Raw genomic sequence first — 15678 nt, 5'->3', positions numbered from 1 at the left:
ACATAGGACAGTGGTGGGAAGTGCTGCAGGGTGGCGCATCCAGGAGCGCCAACACATGTCTAGCCACCGGTGGTATAGGGTTGTACATTAAAAATAAAAGGGGCATATTTTTTTTTATGCGTGCCGTTTGTAGCTGGTATGTTTTGGCCTTTACTCATATTTTTATGCTAGTTTTTATGCCTCTACCAGGACAAAATGTTACAGATATGTACAATTATGGACCTTTGAGTACTGTGTAGCCTTTGGTAGGAATCGGTCATTTACACTTCAAAAATTTGATGTTTGACAACAGGATTTCTTATAGTAATTTACCTTTGGATATGTTAAAAAGAATATGTGAGGCTTTCTGGGACGTCCTTGTAAAAAGGCTATATAAATGAATTGACTTTTTGTGGTTCAACGGAGATAAAATACACTGAACTAACATTATGACGTTATATATAGGACTCCAGTGAAAAGAATTTTTCATCTTTGTGGGAACACTGTGGTCTAAATGAGCGTTGCAATAAAATGCAACTAAATGCATCCTTATTTAGTAGTGACTGACCGTTTCCTCAGTTGAGCCCGACAATGCCATCATCTCCTCCCTCTCCTTCTCCATGAAAGGAATCAGATAGCCCACCGCCTTCTTCATAACACGAGCCGACTTTATCACCTGCAAACACACAAGGACCTAAAGGGTTATTACTGTTTCAAAAGGCTGAAATACCCTGTAATCCAATATAAACAGAAAGAAATACATTTTTTTTTTTCTTGGAATTGATGGCATCCTAAAATTTGCACTTTGCTACACACTTTTGCTGACTGATGTAACATTGATTATTTTTATAGACTTCATCTTAATGCTTCTCAGTCTCTGGTAGGACATGACTGGGGGGAAAAAATAAAATTTGGTGTGGAACCAGTTATAGAGTTGAAAAGTGGTGCATACGAATTTTGCAGTTAGCAATCAAGGTGTGTCGTCATTTATGTGTTCAAAGTGACAAGCACCAAGAAACAACAGCTGAGCACCACAGGTAGACAGAGAAAAAATCCTGAGTTACCATCCTACCTGTGGAAGGAACATCTTCCCAGCTCCGAAGAGATCTCCCACCACCTTCATGCCGTTCATCAGAGGGCCCTCGATGATGTGAAGGGGTCGAGGGTAGCGGTCAACGAGAGCCTGACACTCCTCCACATCCTCCACCACATACTTGTCTATTCCCTGTCAACAGCAACACAGGCAGGAGCATTCCACAAGAAAAGAAATGAGAACATAAAACAGGTGAACTGTTAACACGACAGTTTATGTTTTGTTTTTATATTTCTAAAAATAAAAAAAAACAATAAACAGAACTTGTCTCTGTCAGAGTTTACTTTCAAAGTCAAAAGAAAGGTGGAAATAGGATCAAAAAGTCAATTCTACAAAAATCTGTTGACTTTCTTTTTCTGAAAGCATTTCATGCCCATGGGAATGATTTCACTCACTGTCTTCTTCCAACAACAGGAAATGTTGCAAAACACTTTTAGAAATCACTTAATATGATCTATCATATACCACAAAGTATGACTTTCTTGACCTTAAAATTTATGTTTTAAATTCAATGACTTTCTTGACCTTAAAATTTATGTTTTAAATTCATTAACAACATATTTAGATTTCATGTCGTAACTCAAACGGGAACAAAAGATAATATTGCTCTCCCCATTCACTGCCATTCATATTTTTTCCGATCTAAGGTCCCATGAGCTCTACCGGAAGGGGCGTGACTTCGGCACTCTATACTTCCTAACCATGTCTGAGCAGCCGTACAACGGTGTTGAGAGAGCAGGCTTGGCTGACTTAGTGTGAGCATGAGTCTAAAGCCCAGTTTGTCACTTTCAGAGCATTCTGATCAATGTAGCTGTAAAAAAGCTATTTGAATGTTAGTAATACCAGTGTGCAGAGGTGCTCTTGGAGAATTTAAACCAGTGTGAACATTCTCCCACAGGACTTATTTAACCTGATCATCAGATGTTCTACCTTGATGAGAGCGTACTCCAACCTTTCCTCCACACCTCCTTCTCTCCATTCATCTGTCTGAACCACCTTCTTCGCTCCTTTCGCATTGTTCTGTAAACAAGATTGTTGAAGACGTCATCTGTTAACCAAACTAAAGAGACAACAAACTGGTGTACTATTTTTATGAATATGTGTATACCTGTGCATAGGCCAGAAGTTTCTCAGTTGCATCAGCGTCTCTGTTCCAGATGAGGTTTTCACACAGTAACAGCAGCTCTTTATCAATGTCATCATAGACTGGCAGGTTCCCCGCATTCACTATCCCCATATCCATACCATCCTGAAACAGGACAGAAGACCGACGGTGGTGGTGTTACAAGTAGAAAGACTGTCTGTAACACTTTTTCCAAGGAGATCAGACTATAGGGCCACTACGAAGTACCTTCTTTACCCCTCCTTTGCATTTGACACGGCTCCACACCACATCACACCGCTCCAGTGTGTGATTATAGACTGCATGCCAGCTTCGCAGAATCAAAAGAGGCATGACAGGCGTAACGTGTAACGCAACAGCATCAGCCGCTAGTGTGACAAATAACATACGCTTTGGCAGCACTTTCTAACAACAGCAATAACATTAACATGGCAATAACCATCATTTACTGTCCCTGTTATCTCTTGGCTGATCTCCTCCTCTGCTCGGAGGGTTAGGAGCTCTCACACCTCACAGTTTTTCCAACTTGCAGACATTTTCAGCTGCTGTTCTTCTCCTTTGAGTTAGCTACCACCTACTTTTTACATCTCCTATGGTGGGTCGCACACATAATACATCTTCAACACATCACACCTGTGCCGTCCTGCTGCCTGATAGCTCAAAGGGATCAAGTACCACTATCCAGCCCTAGATGCAACCTTTACTACAGTCACCACACTACCTTGGAAAGTAACATCATGACAAGAACTGTTGGTCAGGGGCTTTATGATACAGATTTCCATGGCTGAGCAGCCAGGTTGCAAAATCTTCTCAGGCCAACTTCATCTTGATGCTGAGGTGTTAAACAATCACATTAGTGTAATGTTTGACTGTTCACAGTTTGGGCAAATAGTGTAAGACTGACATGTTTTGCAGTTTTGGTTTCATCCTCCCAGTTTTGAGAATTTTGCTGTTTAGACTTATGCAACCACTTCAGTACTACAGAGGTGAACGTGATATCATTTATTCAGAGCACAGAAAAATATTTTTGTAAAGTCTTTCCAGGAAACACTGTCATCATTATTTACAATAAACCATAGACCTTACTGTGATTGGTTTTTTTTTCTATTTTCTAATCTAAATTCCATTGACAGTGAGCGTGGTGTGTCAGTGTTTACCTTGATAGCATGGTACAGAAATGCTCCATGCATGGCTTCTCTGATGGCCTCCATTCCTCTGAAGGAGAAGGACAGGTTGGACAGACCGCCACTCACCCTGGCTCTTGGTAATGTCTCCTACACACACACACACACACAATTTATAATCTTTGTGTTATCACCATATGCAATAACCTAGGGTAATTACTGGAGGGAAAAGTCAGCAGCAAAATGCACTCACTAATAATTGTTTAAATGATAATTTGAAAATAATCCCAATAAGAATCATAAAAAATTAAATAAATAATTTTAAAAGTTAAAGAGTATTAGGGTTTATTTTGCTAGGTAAACATGGCTTAAGCCCAGTTCAGACCAAACATTTCGCAACCAAACGAGTTGAAACAGGCAAAAACTTGCAATGTGCCATTCTGCAACGTTGTAAAACCTGCCAGTTCACACCAATGCACTTTGATGAGACAGTCTATCTAACACTGGTTCTGCACTGGGTTGTTTGATTCAGAGAAGGGCTGTGCTTGTGAAGATTTCTGACCATTTTGTGTTAGGTGAGATGGACCCATTTGCAGGCTAACATGGATGGGTTAAATTAGTGTTTATTCTTCCTGACAGGTGTATTACCTTGATAACTTTGGTGGCTCTGATAAAGTAGATGGCGTAGTCATTGTGTTCCTCCATGCCTGTACCAATGGTGAGGATGTTGGGGTCAAAGATGATGTCGTTGGGGTTAAACCCCACTTTGTTGACTAGCAGCTTGTAGGCCCGGGTGCAGATCTCCACTTTACGGTCTGTATCTGTGGCCTTGAGAGGACGGCAGACTTGTTAGCAATATAGTGTGTTTCTGTGTCAGTGTTATGTGTGTGTGCGTTTGCCTCCTCACCTGTCCCTCCTCATCAAAGGCCATGACCACTACAGCAGCTCCGTAGCGCTTCACAGTGGCAGCTCTGTGCAGGAACTCCTCCTCTCCTTCCTTCAGGCTGATACTGTTGACTATACACTTCCCCTGACAGCATTTCAACCCAGCCTCGATCACTGAGAAGTTAGAGGAGTCGATACACAGAGGAACCTGCAGAGGAGAAGGACTGATTTACTGAGCAGATGAATTCATAGGTCAAACATTAAAAGGTTGATATGTTATATTAAAGGACATAAAATGTAAGCACACATCTGAAGCTGATGGTTAATACTGTAAAAACCCAAGACAAAGTGAAAACAAAATATTTTATTAGAAATAACAAAGCCGGAAACTTGGCTAGCCCCACACAAGAGCCCCTGATGCAAAGGAATGCATTCATCATTTAGGCACCAATCAGACTTGACAAATAAGACTCCAAGTCTACAGCCATGCTTGTAACTCTGTGAGCCTCAACTGCGGCAATACTGTGCTTTGAGTTTAATACTAATGCTGGCATGCTAACATGCTCACAATGCCGACGTTTAAAGCAAGTTCAAACTTAGACTAGTCGACAAGTCTAAAAGTAAGAAAACACTCACAAAACAGTCAAGCTTGAGCACTATTTAAATTCTAAAGTTAAACATAAAAAAAATATTGCATGTATTAAAGGAGCAATTTGAAACAGTTAATCACATTTTTCAATTATCAAATCATGTCCTAAATGACGCTAAAAAAATTGGGCACTTTACTCCATGCATTATGAACATTGTACATTATCCTAAAACCATGCAAACAACTCATGAAATTAGAGTGAGCAAATTGTATTTAGTGAAAACGATATTGTTTGAAAAAATAAATCTTTAGGAAACATGCCTCATTATTACAATGGCATTTTCACAGGGTGAACGCAATCGCATGAAACAATAATAATTTTAATAATAAGTCAACTGACTAGTTGATTAAACTATTGCCAGAAATACTAGTCAACTAACTGCACACATCCCCAGCTAATATGCTTTTGTTTAACAGGTATAATGTTTACCACGCTCACTATCTTAGTTTACCATGTAGGCATGCTAACATTTGCCAATTAGCACAAGACACAAAGCACAACTGAGGCTGATGGGAATGTTATTAGTTTGCAGATAGCTGGTCATAAAGCAAATTACTGAACATATTACAAGGTTAACCTGATGTTGGCACTACAGGAAAAGTCAAAGTTATCACGATTCATCCTGGGGAATGAATGTGTGTCTCAAATTTTATGACAATGCAATAGTTTCTGAGACATTTCAGTCTGGATCAACATGGACCAACAAACATTGTCCCCTAGAGAACCACAACTGTAATGCTGTCTGCTACAAAATCTTAATGAGAAATTATATGTGTTCATTTCCTCTTCCTTAAAACTCCTACCCGTGCAATGTCTGGCTCAGAAGCAATGTAGTTACAAAATCGGGCCATAGCTGTTGGCCCTTCCAGCATCCCCTCATCCATGTTAATATCCAGGACCTGGGCTCCCATCTCCACCTGGGCCTTAGCAATGCTAAGAGCCTCCTGGACAACAGAGAAATAAATAACAAATAAACAGTTAGACACAAGCTAGAATTCCATCTATGCTCATGATATAACTGAAATCTCTGAAAATGACAAATGACATAATATTAATAATATTAATAATAATTTTATTGGAAATCTTTCTCACCTCATAGTTTCCTGTCATGATCAGCTTGGCAAACCTGCGTGACCCAGCCACGTTGCAGCGCTCACCAATGTTAACAAAGTTGGTGTAAGGACCGATCCTGAATGGCTCTAAACCTTGAAATGAACAGACACTTTTATCACACAAACATCCTGCAGTTTGGACAAACAGGGATAAGGAGAGGGAGGCGAGGTTTTCAGCACCACTGTTTGATTTTTAAAAAATAAAAGCATGAACAATCTCCCATGCCTGGACATTTGAACTTTAATTGTTTTATATGTTTAAAACATGTTTTGTTGTAAGCTTTCCCTAGTTTTAAAGGGTGTACCGTATATACTCAAATAAAAGTCTGTATTGAAATAATAGCCAGGGGTGTGTTGTGCATGCACCAATAAAGGCTGCACCTGGAAAAAGACACTGAGGAGGCTGGAGTTACCTGTATTATGATTTAAATGACTGTTATCACTGATTATTCTTCTTTCCATTTTTTTCTGTTTTTAAATGCTGTTTAGCTACTGTGATGACTCTAAAGGCTTCCTCCATTTGAAACAATCATAGACTGTATATAAAGATGGACAACATGACAGCTGCCCAAATATGATGCAAAAACACCGCAATCGCCCTCTGGTGGCTGGCTGCAGTTTTATTCATAAACCCTGCCCTAAAAACTCAAATTACACATCAAATTAATTTTTCCCAAAGATGTTTTATGTCATTTTAGCTAGTCGTTTCTTATGTGTGCTCAAGTGTTCGTTTTTCCAATATGTTTGGTTTTAATTAGCTATTTGATGCAATAAAAGGGGGCTTTGGCATCATGATTGACAGCTGTGCATGACAATTTGCGTGCTAGCAATCAATGGCCCTGCTTGCGATTGCAGGAGAGGAGGTGCACGGGTGGGAACGCGATACTGCGGAGATGGCTACTGTGCAGACTCTGGTTCCAAATGTCACCAGTGCAAGATGGCAACAGCTATACATGGGATATTTTGGCTTTACTCTTGTACAGAGTTTTCCTCAGGAAGAGAAGCAGAGTGGTGCGTATGACATGACTACTGTCCAAAGTTTATTCCTGACCTTGTTAACTAGTAAGTGGACTTTGAGATTTTTGTTTTATTTTTGTTAAACTACGTTACACTGAATCAATCAAGGAACGGGTAAACACAGACGAAGTGTTAAGTTGGGCAAGAGCAAATTAAAAAAGGAGGTTGGAGCACATGGAGGTTTCTAACAATAGAATTGAAAAACAGAAGTTAAGGCCCGTCTTTAAAAGGAGTTGTACACAATATTCAAAGCATATCTATGACTCGGAGGCTGATTAGGGTTGTTTGCACATGGCTCCCAACATGTAGGTAGCTGAGATAGCAGCTAATGGTGCCAACTTAATAAACAGCGCTAACAAAGGCAACGGTGCTCATAGAGCTAATGTTGTTAACCGGGGGGGGGGAACCGGAGGTTGGGTCCTATGTCCTGCAACAATGCTGTGGATCGGGACAGAGTTATCAGCAGTAACTGCCATATGAGCAGCACTGAGTAGCGAGCCAATCGGATACAAACGCAGGGACTAATATGCACTAACATGCGCTGGTGGCTGGATCTACCGCAACATCTCACAGGGAAGTTTGGATAACAACACACACACACAGGAATTGTGCCTTTATTCTCTGTTCAGGACGCCATCACTCCACCATGTCTTTACACAGCAAATAGTGGTTTGCTACTATATTAATGTTCTGAATGTGATACACAGAACATTTAATATAAGCCTGCTTCAAATAAAGGGCTGGTGCAACTGTAAAATGTATTTCAAGTCATCTGTTCAACATCCTCAATTGATTAGTTTATATTCATTATCGACCAGAACAACCAGGATTTTACTGGCTTAGACATGAAAGTCTTTCTGAAAATGAGATTCACACATAGTAGAGACTGCTTTTCTGCCAAGTTTGACAGCAGTCTTCGCAGATGGTAACAGTTGGTTTTAATACCTGACAGCAGCATGTAGTCCTGATAAATATCAGCAGCAGGAACTCTTGGCTGACAGTGTTTGACTGCTTCAGATATGGCCCTGAATAAGGAGGGAAAGGGGAGGGAAAACTATTTTTAAAATGTTCAAACTTGCATGAAATTGAAGACAGACATGTTTTGTGAGGGAAAAAAGACACTGACCTGATGTGTCCTGGAGTGGTCCCACAACAGCCTCCCACAATATTCACCAGTCCATCCACAGCAAACTCCTGCAAAGATAAATTTAAAGCTGCAGCAATGAGGCAGCCAGGCTCAGCTTGACTTACCTTGCACACATTTTTCATTTTGAATTTCACTTTTACTCAACCAGGACAGTCTCTTGAAACTAGTGGTCTTTTCCAGGAGACTTCAGGGTTGCAGTGGTGTGACACCGGAATTACCCCTCTGGGGATCAATAAAGGCTTATCTTATCTTATCTTATCTTATGTATGTCTAGCCCTGTTTACACTTGGTATTAGCATGTGTCTTGGGTGTTTGGATTACAAGTGGACAGTTTGAAGAACAGGTGGGGATGCGCCCAATGAGTCCTCAATGCATATTGAGATCCAACCGCTCAGAGCATGTGGTCTGGGCCACATATTCAGTCTGTCAGCAGTTCATTCATTCATTTTCCGTAACTGCTTATGCTGTTAGAAGTCATGGGGGCGCTGGAGCCTATCCCAGCTGACACTGGGCAAGAGGCAGGATACACCCTGGACAGGTCGCCAGACTATCACAGGGCTTTCCGCAGTATTTATGCTAATTTGTCCTAGGCCACACTGAAAGATCGCCTTCTCGGCTGACGTCCTTACTTATCCGATGCCCTGATACATATTAAATGAATGTTGCCGCTGCCCCGAGCTACTCTCCTCCCAGCAGATGGTCAGCTCAGTGTCTGCCCGTTTAGCACAAGCTAACGCAGCAGCAGTTGTAACTATGTGGTTAAACCATTATTTTTTCCCCCAATTTCCCACAAAGATTGATAAAGTATACATCTAAGGGCATAGTCGCTTTGCGCGACAAGCTGTCCGCTCAGCACGAGTCAGACCCACCCCTCGCTCCTCTTCAGCTCCACCCTCTCATCCAAATATGCTCACCTAAGGTCACTTCTAGCTCCAAAAATCAAAGACCGTGACGCTCAAAATGACAAACTGCCAAAGTCTACAACCCAATGTGTGAAGTCTTGGAGACTACTTCCGTTGTTTTTATACAGTCTCTGGACATTATATACAACAAGGTTTACTGAGTGAGTGTTTGATGTTTGAAAGACTACAGTAGCAGAAAATCCCTGATTTTCCTATTCTGGCAGTTCTAAACACTATAAGATATTTTGTAAAAGTGGTGAAACATTTGCTCAAATGTAAGTGCAAAAAAATTACAAGCAGCAAAAGTCAACTACACATCACCTTACCACATCCAACATAAACAGATAATTAGAAGAAACTAGAATTGTAGCCTTGCAGTTGTATGCCTAAACAAATCAAGTTGCAGTTTACATCCATGTCGGTCTAGACTCATGTGTAGCCATGACTGTGGACAATGCTTTAAATATGGATGTTGCTGCGACAAAGCTGCATGTTCTAAAAAATGGATGCGTCACACACATCTTCCCTTCGGCAGCACAGAAGCACATACAACCACAGCAGTTTCAAGGTGGGCACCCAAGGTTAGTGTTACCAATGCAGTATCTGACCAAATGTGTCCCCTTCTGTTCCTGAGATATGACATTTAGTAATGGCCAAGAGAGTGTTTTTGCAGAACATTATGATGTCACAATAAAGCTGACCTTTGACCATTTGGATATAACATGTATAAACTTCATCATTTTATCCTATTAGACATTTGTGTGAAATTTTGTCATAATTAGCATATGAATTTTTGAGTTATGGTCAAAAACATGTTTTCTGAGATCACAGTAAGCTTGACTTTTGATTACCAAAATCTAATCAGTTCATCCTTGAATCTAACTGGACATTTGTGCCAAATTTGAGGATATTCCCATCAGGCCTTCTTGAGATATCGTGTTCATGAGAATGAGACTGGCATAAGGTCACAGTGACCTTGACCTTTAACCTTTAACCACCAAAATCTAATCAATTCATCATTGAGTCCAAGTGGATATTTGTGCCAAACGTAAAGAAATTCCTTTAAGGCGTTCTTGAGATATTGTATTCATGGCCTCCAGCCATGGCTATCACTGGTGCAAACATATTACAAGAGCTGCCTTGGTGCTGGGATTTAGTAGGAGTCTAAAGGCCGTGATATCCCCTTCAAAATCATCTGCTTCTCAACATGGTCATCTTGGTCACCACAATGACGATGTTCATTTTAATATGAAACATCGGTTAAAAAAAAAAAAAAAAAAAGGAATAGAACCTTTAAATTAGACGCTGTTACTTCTGGGGTTTCGTCGTACCCTCCAAATGTGTTGGGAAGACCTAACAGAAAAAACACACAAAGACACACAACTCATGACATCATTACATCATCATGTCTGAAACATGATGCAACATATAGTAGGCCAAGGGTCAGTGTGTGCTACAGCCGCTTAGACAGAGCAGCAGAATCATTAACAGTGTGTTGACAGTGAGTACACTAACCCAATAATAAACTTCCCTGCAATTCACTCTGCAATCCACACTGGGTGAAACTCCAATCATTTTGTGGCTGTAGTTTACATTGGTGGTGGTGGTGTATCATTGAATTGCATTTGTCCCTGCTGTATACAAATGTGTAGGACAGAATGTTACATATACCATGTTCACTTTTTTTTTTTTTTTTTTTTTTTAATAATATACATTAATACAGTATATGGTAAATTGTGCATTATGTAAACATGTGTACCATATAAGCTCAGGGCACAGAAATTGTGCATTATGTAAACATGTGTACCATATAAGCTCAGGGCACAGTTGTATGGAGTCTGGAGTGTGCTGATGATACTATTAAAGACTTCTACAATGTAATTTATTATTTAATCAGAAGATCATTAAATACAATTTCCATTTTTCAATAGAATTATAAAAATAATTCCTTAGAAAAGGCTTTTACAATTTCAATCTATTTATGTTTCCTCTATGTTATCACTTTAATTTAAAAACTTTTTTTTTTTTAATTTAAATGTGTATAAATTTTATGAAACCTTAAAAAAAACACCAAGAACTTTGGTCAGCTGTTAAGCTCTGGCACGACTAATGCCAATATATGAAATCTAAGTTGAATATCTAATTAATGATTTTTTATCAATAAAAAATGAAAGCATCATTTCATTTCATTTTAAGTGTATTTATAAATAATCTCCAACTTCTAACGACCTTTTCAAAACATGACTATAATTAAACATTGAAAAAGTTGAGGTATGAGCTTGGGCACTCTCAAGAGTCCATACATTCTGTTTACTGCTGCAATGAGACATTCTAAGTAATTCTTTGAGCAGGGCAGCTACCTTTCATGTACAACTGTAAATGTGGTTGCAAAATTTGCATGTAAGCCCTGACCACTTCATGTAAAAAAAAAAAAAAAAAAAATCAACCACAGATTTCAGGCCTGTACTGCCTTAAAGACATGTAGTTGTTCAGACAGAGTGAAGGTTACCTGCATTGGGATAACAGATAATGAAAGCTGTGGTGCTTTTTCCTATGGCCTCAATGAACGGCCTCATCTCTGTCGCCCCCAAGGCACAGTTAAGACCTATGCTGCAACACAGAAAGGGAAAAAACCAGTAAGACCAGGCCAGAACTGAGAGGGTCAGGAGGAGGAGCTTCTACCCTGCAGCCACTAGGATCCTAAATGAGGTTACTGCTTAAGGCAAAACCAGTAAGAAACCAGAGTTTGCATCAATACTGCAACACAGAGTGGAAGTAGCAGAAGTAATGCAAAAGAGTTATGTCATTGTCAGAACTCTGGTATTATTTGTATGTAATAAATATAGTAATGTGTGGTGTACAGTAACTCACCATAGAGGGTTAGCATGAGCTACACTCACTACAAAGGCTTCTCCTGTCTGACCAGACAGAGTACGTCCACTCCGGTCAACAATTGTTCCTGAGATCTGTATAATGAGTGGGACAAGATGGCGAGAAGGGAATTGAAATATATCCCAACTCAACCTTACAGAGCACGTTCATCTTTTATCTTTTATCTGAATTCGGTCAGAAACTCGATACATAGATCATTTGTGAGCACTGCACTCAAAAATTGAAACAGGAAATTATAGTGTGAATATAACACATATTATAAAAAAAATTCACTTACAAACAGAATTTTTACATTAATTGTGTATGCTCACGTGCCAACCAAAAGAATCTGACTACAACCACTCCAGCCCATGCATCAACTGTTATAAGAAAGTATCAAAGAGATCATGAATAAAATATCACAGACATACAAATATAGGTTTTCTTTCGTAGCTCTTTTCAAACAGCATGTCAATGGCAAACAAGGCGGCCTGCAAGGGGGAAACATAGGTAGAGACATAAATTCATGTGCTTACATCAGGTTACATTTACACATACATTACATTTCTGATTGGCTGACAGGTGTCCATCAAAACTGTATATCACAGAAATTAATATATACTGAACTTAGTATCTAAAAATGACAAAGACCAAAATTTGTCTTGTTGAAATTTATTTGGCATATGCATTTTATGCCATAGAAATGAATATATTCAAAGAAAAAAGCATGTTAAGTAGGGTTAGGGTTAGCGCTACATCCACTTAAAGCTACAGTGTAAACCCCAATCCATCCATGACACAAAATTAAATGTGAAGTCTACACAAATGACTTAAACTTAATGTTCACTTGTCACAAAAATTCATCCCTTGTGAGCTTGAAATAATTTTTCATGTTAAGTCAACAATTTTTGAGTTTTGAGTTAATCTGACTAGAATTTATGAAGTCGATATCGCCTTATTAGTTTAATACCAATAAACAAGACTATCATTGTGAACTTAACATATTGTGGCGTGTTAAGACTCAATGGGTGGAGTTTCCCAGCATACCATGAGACAATGTGTTTAAGGCCATAAGCCAAAGAGACTGTTTAAATGTGCTCTATATCACCTCCCGCCTGTGTGGATATTAAAGTGTCTAACATAAAATTGTTCTGAGGTGAAATAAAGAGCAGTTCCTGGTTCAAAATTCACCATATCATCAGTTCATTTGCTTTATTCAAAATAATGTTGTAAAATTGACTCTGTAAAATGTGCACTCGATGTTTCTATGTTCATGTTCATATGATATAGAATTAAATGCTCAAACAACAACAAAAAAGAAGTTATGTTAAACTGGCATAAAATTCCTGTCAGACAAGGGTCATGTGACACATTTATTTTGAGTCTAGTGCACTCAAAACCTTTCTGGTACTGTACTGTATTAAACTACTGTACTGTATTGTAAAAACTAAATTGTATTATACTAAACGTTTTGAGTGCAAGCTGTTTCCAAAAAAATTAAGCTGAGTGAGTGAATTGGGGTTTACAGTGTAGGTGGTGAGATAGCCATGGTAAGCGTTGATTAAAGCCAAATTCACCTACTTTTCCTGCCTAGCCTCCTGTAATTAAAATACATCAGTGTTAATAAACTAACACTTTCGTAATTTGTCTGTTATCCAAAAACCAGCAGCAATAGCAATCTCGGAAAATAACACCTGTCAAAAAGGTAATTAGCCTAGCTAACTGTCAGCTTTTGTCTTAAGTGGAATTCATAATTTTGTGAGATTAAGTTATTCTTAATTCTTATATTTAAATGTATTAAATTGTAATTCTTTAAACATTCATCTCAAATTAATTACTAACAAATGGTTGATTTCATTTTTCCAAAGGTTCTTGTCGATAATTTTGTTCTCTTAAGTCTAAAAATACATCAAATAAGACATAAGTTAATAGTTATAGTACACCCAATCAACCTGGACATTTCAGACCTCTTTCTATCATCTGCAGCTTCTCTGTCGACAGCTCTCCGCCTTTGTATGGCAGAATGAATCATACAGAAGTCGTCAAATTAATTAGTATCATGTTTAAACCAATCAGATGAGATACCTTAGCATTGGCCGTATCAAAGATGGTTTCAACCAGAAGGATGTCTGCTCCTCCATCTAATAAACCTCTGACCTGCTCTGAGTAGGCTTCTACAAGCTCATCAAATGCTGGGGAAAGCACATACACACAAACACATTTCAGTGAATACAATAAGGAGCTGTACAATAGGACAGGAGTTACTAATAACATTAACAATGGCTCAGTTCTACCAAGTCACAGCAGTGTGACAGCAAGCCAGCATGAACAATACAAACTGAACTGCTGTGGGTACCTTGTGGGTCAAAATAAATGTTATACATTACAATAAATCTTGTCTATCATGTGGGTTTCTCTCTCTTTCAAGGCTGGACATATACTGTATCTATAATACCCTGCATGTTCCCAGGCCCTTGTCCAACTCTTTTCTCCCTGAATCACTCAGTCACTTTAAGGTGTCCAAAAATGCACAAAGACAAAAAAAAAAGAAACGTTAAGTCATCTTACTGATGTTCCTGTAGTCAGGCCTCTCCACAGACGGAGATACAGACAGGGTTTTATTGGTGGGACCCACTGCCCCAGCCACATAGCGTTTACAACCTGATAACACACACACAGATTACAGTTGATGTTAAGTCTTGCATGACACATTTATCTACTGACAGTGATATGCTGCTAAAGTTCAGCTGACCAGTTTGTTTGGTGACATCATTGGCTGCCCTCCTCGCCAGCTCCGCTGACACCCTGTTGAGACGATAAGCCTGCACAACAAACAAAAACACACACCTAAACACATCTACATGTTAAAGCAAGAAACGAGTTTGTGACTACTTAATATTTTTTATGACTATACAGAACTGGAAATACCCTCGCCTTTTCACTGGGGAACTGTACAAATCCCAAATCACATTAAAGTTACACAAACATAGTATACAGATGTAGTAATACTATGAAGACAACTTCTGAAGTCCGATGCAGTACCTGCCAATAATGTCAGAAAATAAGGGTGAGAATAGGATAATGTAATTACATCTTCAACAAATAATTTAATTTTGTGTGTTAAGAGGTTTTAGGCCAAATTAGTGTTGTAATTTTATAATTTCGTGTGAAGAGCAGGGTTTACATTATCCGGTAATTACTAGGAAAATGTGTTGAAGTCCGACATATTTAAATCTCTCTGGTCATAATGTGCAGTGAAAATAATTCTCTCTTACACTGTGTCCTAACTGAATGCAACGCTAGCAAGCATCAGTGACAAAATCATTTTGATTGCATTGTTTTCTATTTGAATGTCCTAACTAGCCATCGGCAATGCAACACTGCTGTTTTGAGATAAACTTTTGTCAAACACCCTGCTCCTTTTTATTCCTGTTGCTTGCATTAATATCACCGCAATGGACAAGTCATGAATTCGAAATGAGCAATTAACTACACAATGCCTTCTTATTTTACTACAGAACCCTCAATGAGGTGGCAGCTGGCTGGAGGGTAGACTCACAAGTCAGTCTTTAGACGCTTTGCTTAACTAAAGACTGATGACTTTCTCCCTGATTTTGTGTTTAGATGGGCGGATACAATTTCAGAGTTTAGAAAAACTCCCTACGTTGCAGAACCAATAGTAAATCTGCAGGGCGGTCCTTCGGTGGCTCGCTGAACTCTTGTGCTTGTAAACAGAGTCCCACTAGAAACACGTGTAGCGGTACAAAATGGCTCA

General features: G+C 39.1%; 1 protein-coding gene across 1 annotated transcript in view; it reads right to left on the bottom strand.

Annotated features, from left to right (window-relative positions):
* Positions 1-532: 532 nt before the first annotated feature.
* LOC126400272 (methionine synthase-like) overlaps positions 533-15678 on the bottom strand; it is a 23987-nt gene continuing 8841 nt past the window's right edge. Inside the window, exons 4-21 of the mRNA XM_050060833.1 lie at positions 14656-14725; positions 14472-14564; positions 13989-14095; positions 12335-12394; positions 11904-11998; positions 11542-11642; positions 10324-10385; positions 8110-8177; positions 7929-8008; positions 5947-6059; positions 5658-5798; positions 4227-4412; positions 3968-4147; positions 3353-3469; positions 2181-2321; positions 2003-2092; positions 1052-1204; positions 533-655 (exon numbers count right to left, since the gene is read on the bottom strand). Coding sequence (XP_049916790.1) covers positions 533-655; positions 1052-1204; positions 2003-2092; positions 2181-2321; positions 3353-3469; positions 3968-4147; positions 4227-4412; positions 5658-5798; positions 5947-6059; positions 7929-8008; positions 8110-8177; positions 10324-10385; positions 11542-11642; positions 11904-11998; positions 12335-12394; positions 13989-14095; positions 14472-14564; positions 14656-14725 — 1980 coding nt within the window. The remainder of the gene's footprint in view (positions 656-1051; positions 1205-2002; positions 2093-2180; positions 2322-3352; positions 3470-3967; positions 4148-4226; positions 4413-5657; positions 5799-5946; positions 6060-7928; positions 8009-8109; positions 8178-10323; positions 10386-11541; positions 11643-11903; positions 11999-12334; positions 12395-13988; positions 14096-14471; positions 14565-14655; positions 14726-15678) is intronic.

Source organism: Epinephelus moara, chromosome 13, assembly GCF_006386435.1.
Source record: "Epinephelus moara isolate mb chromosome 13, YSFRI_EMoa_1.0, whole genome shotgun sequence".
NCBI lineage: Eukaryota > Metazoa > Chordata > Actinopteri > Perciformes > Serranidae > Epinephelus > Epinephelus moara.
Note: the sequence above shows the minus strand (reverse complement) of the source record. Positions and strands in the feature narration are given on the sequence as shown.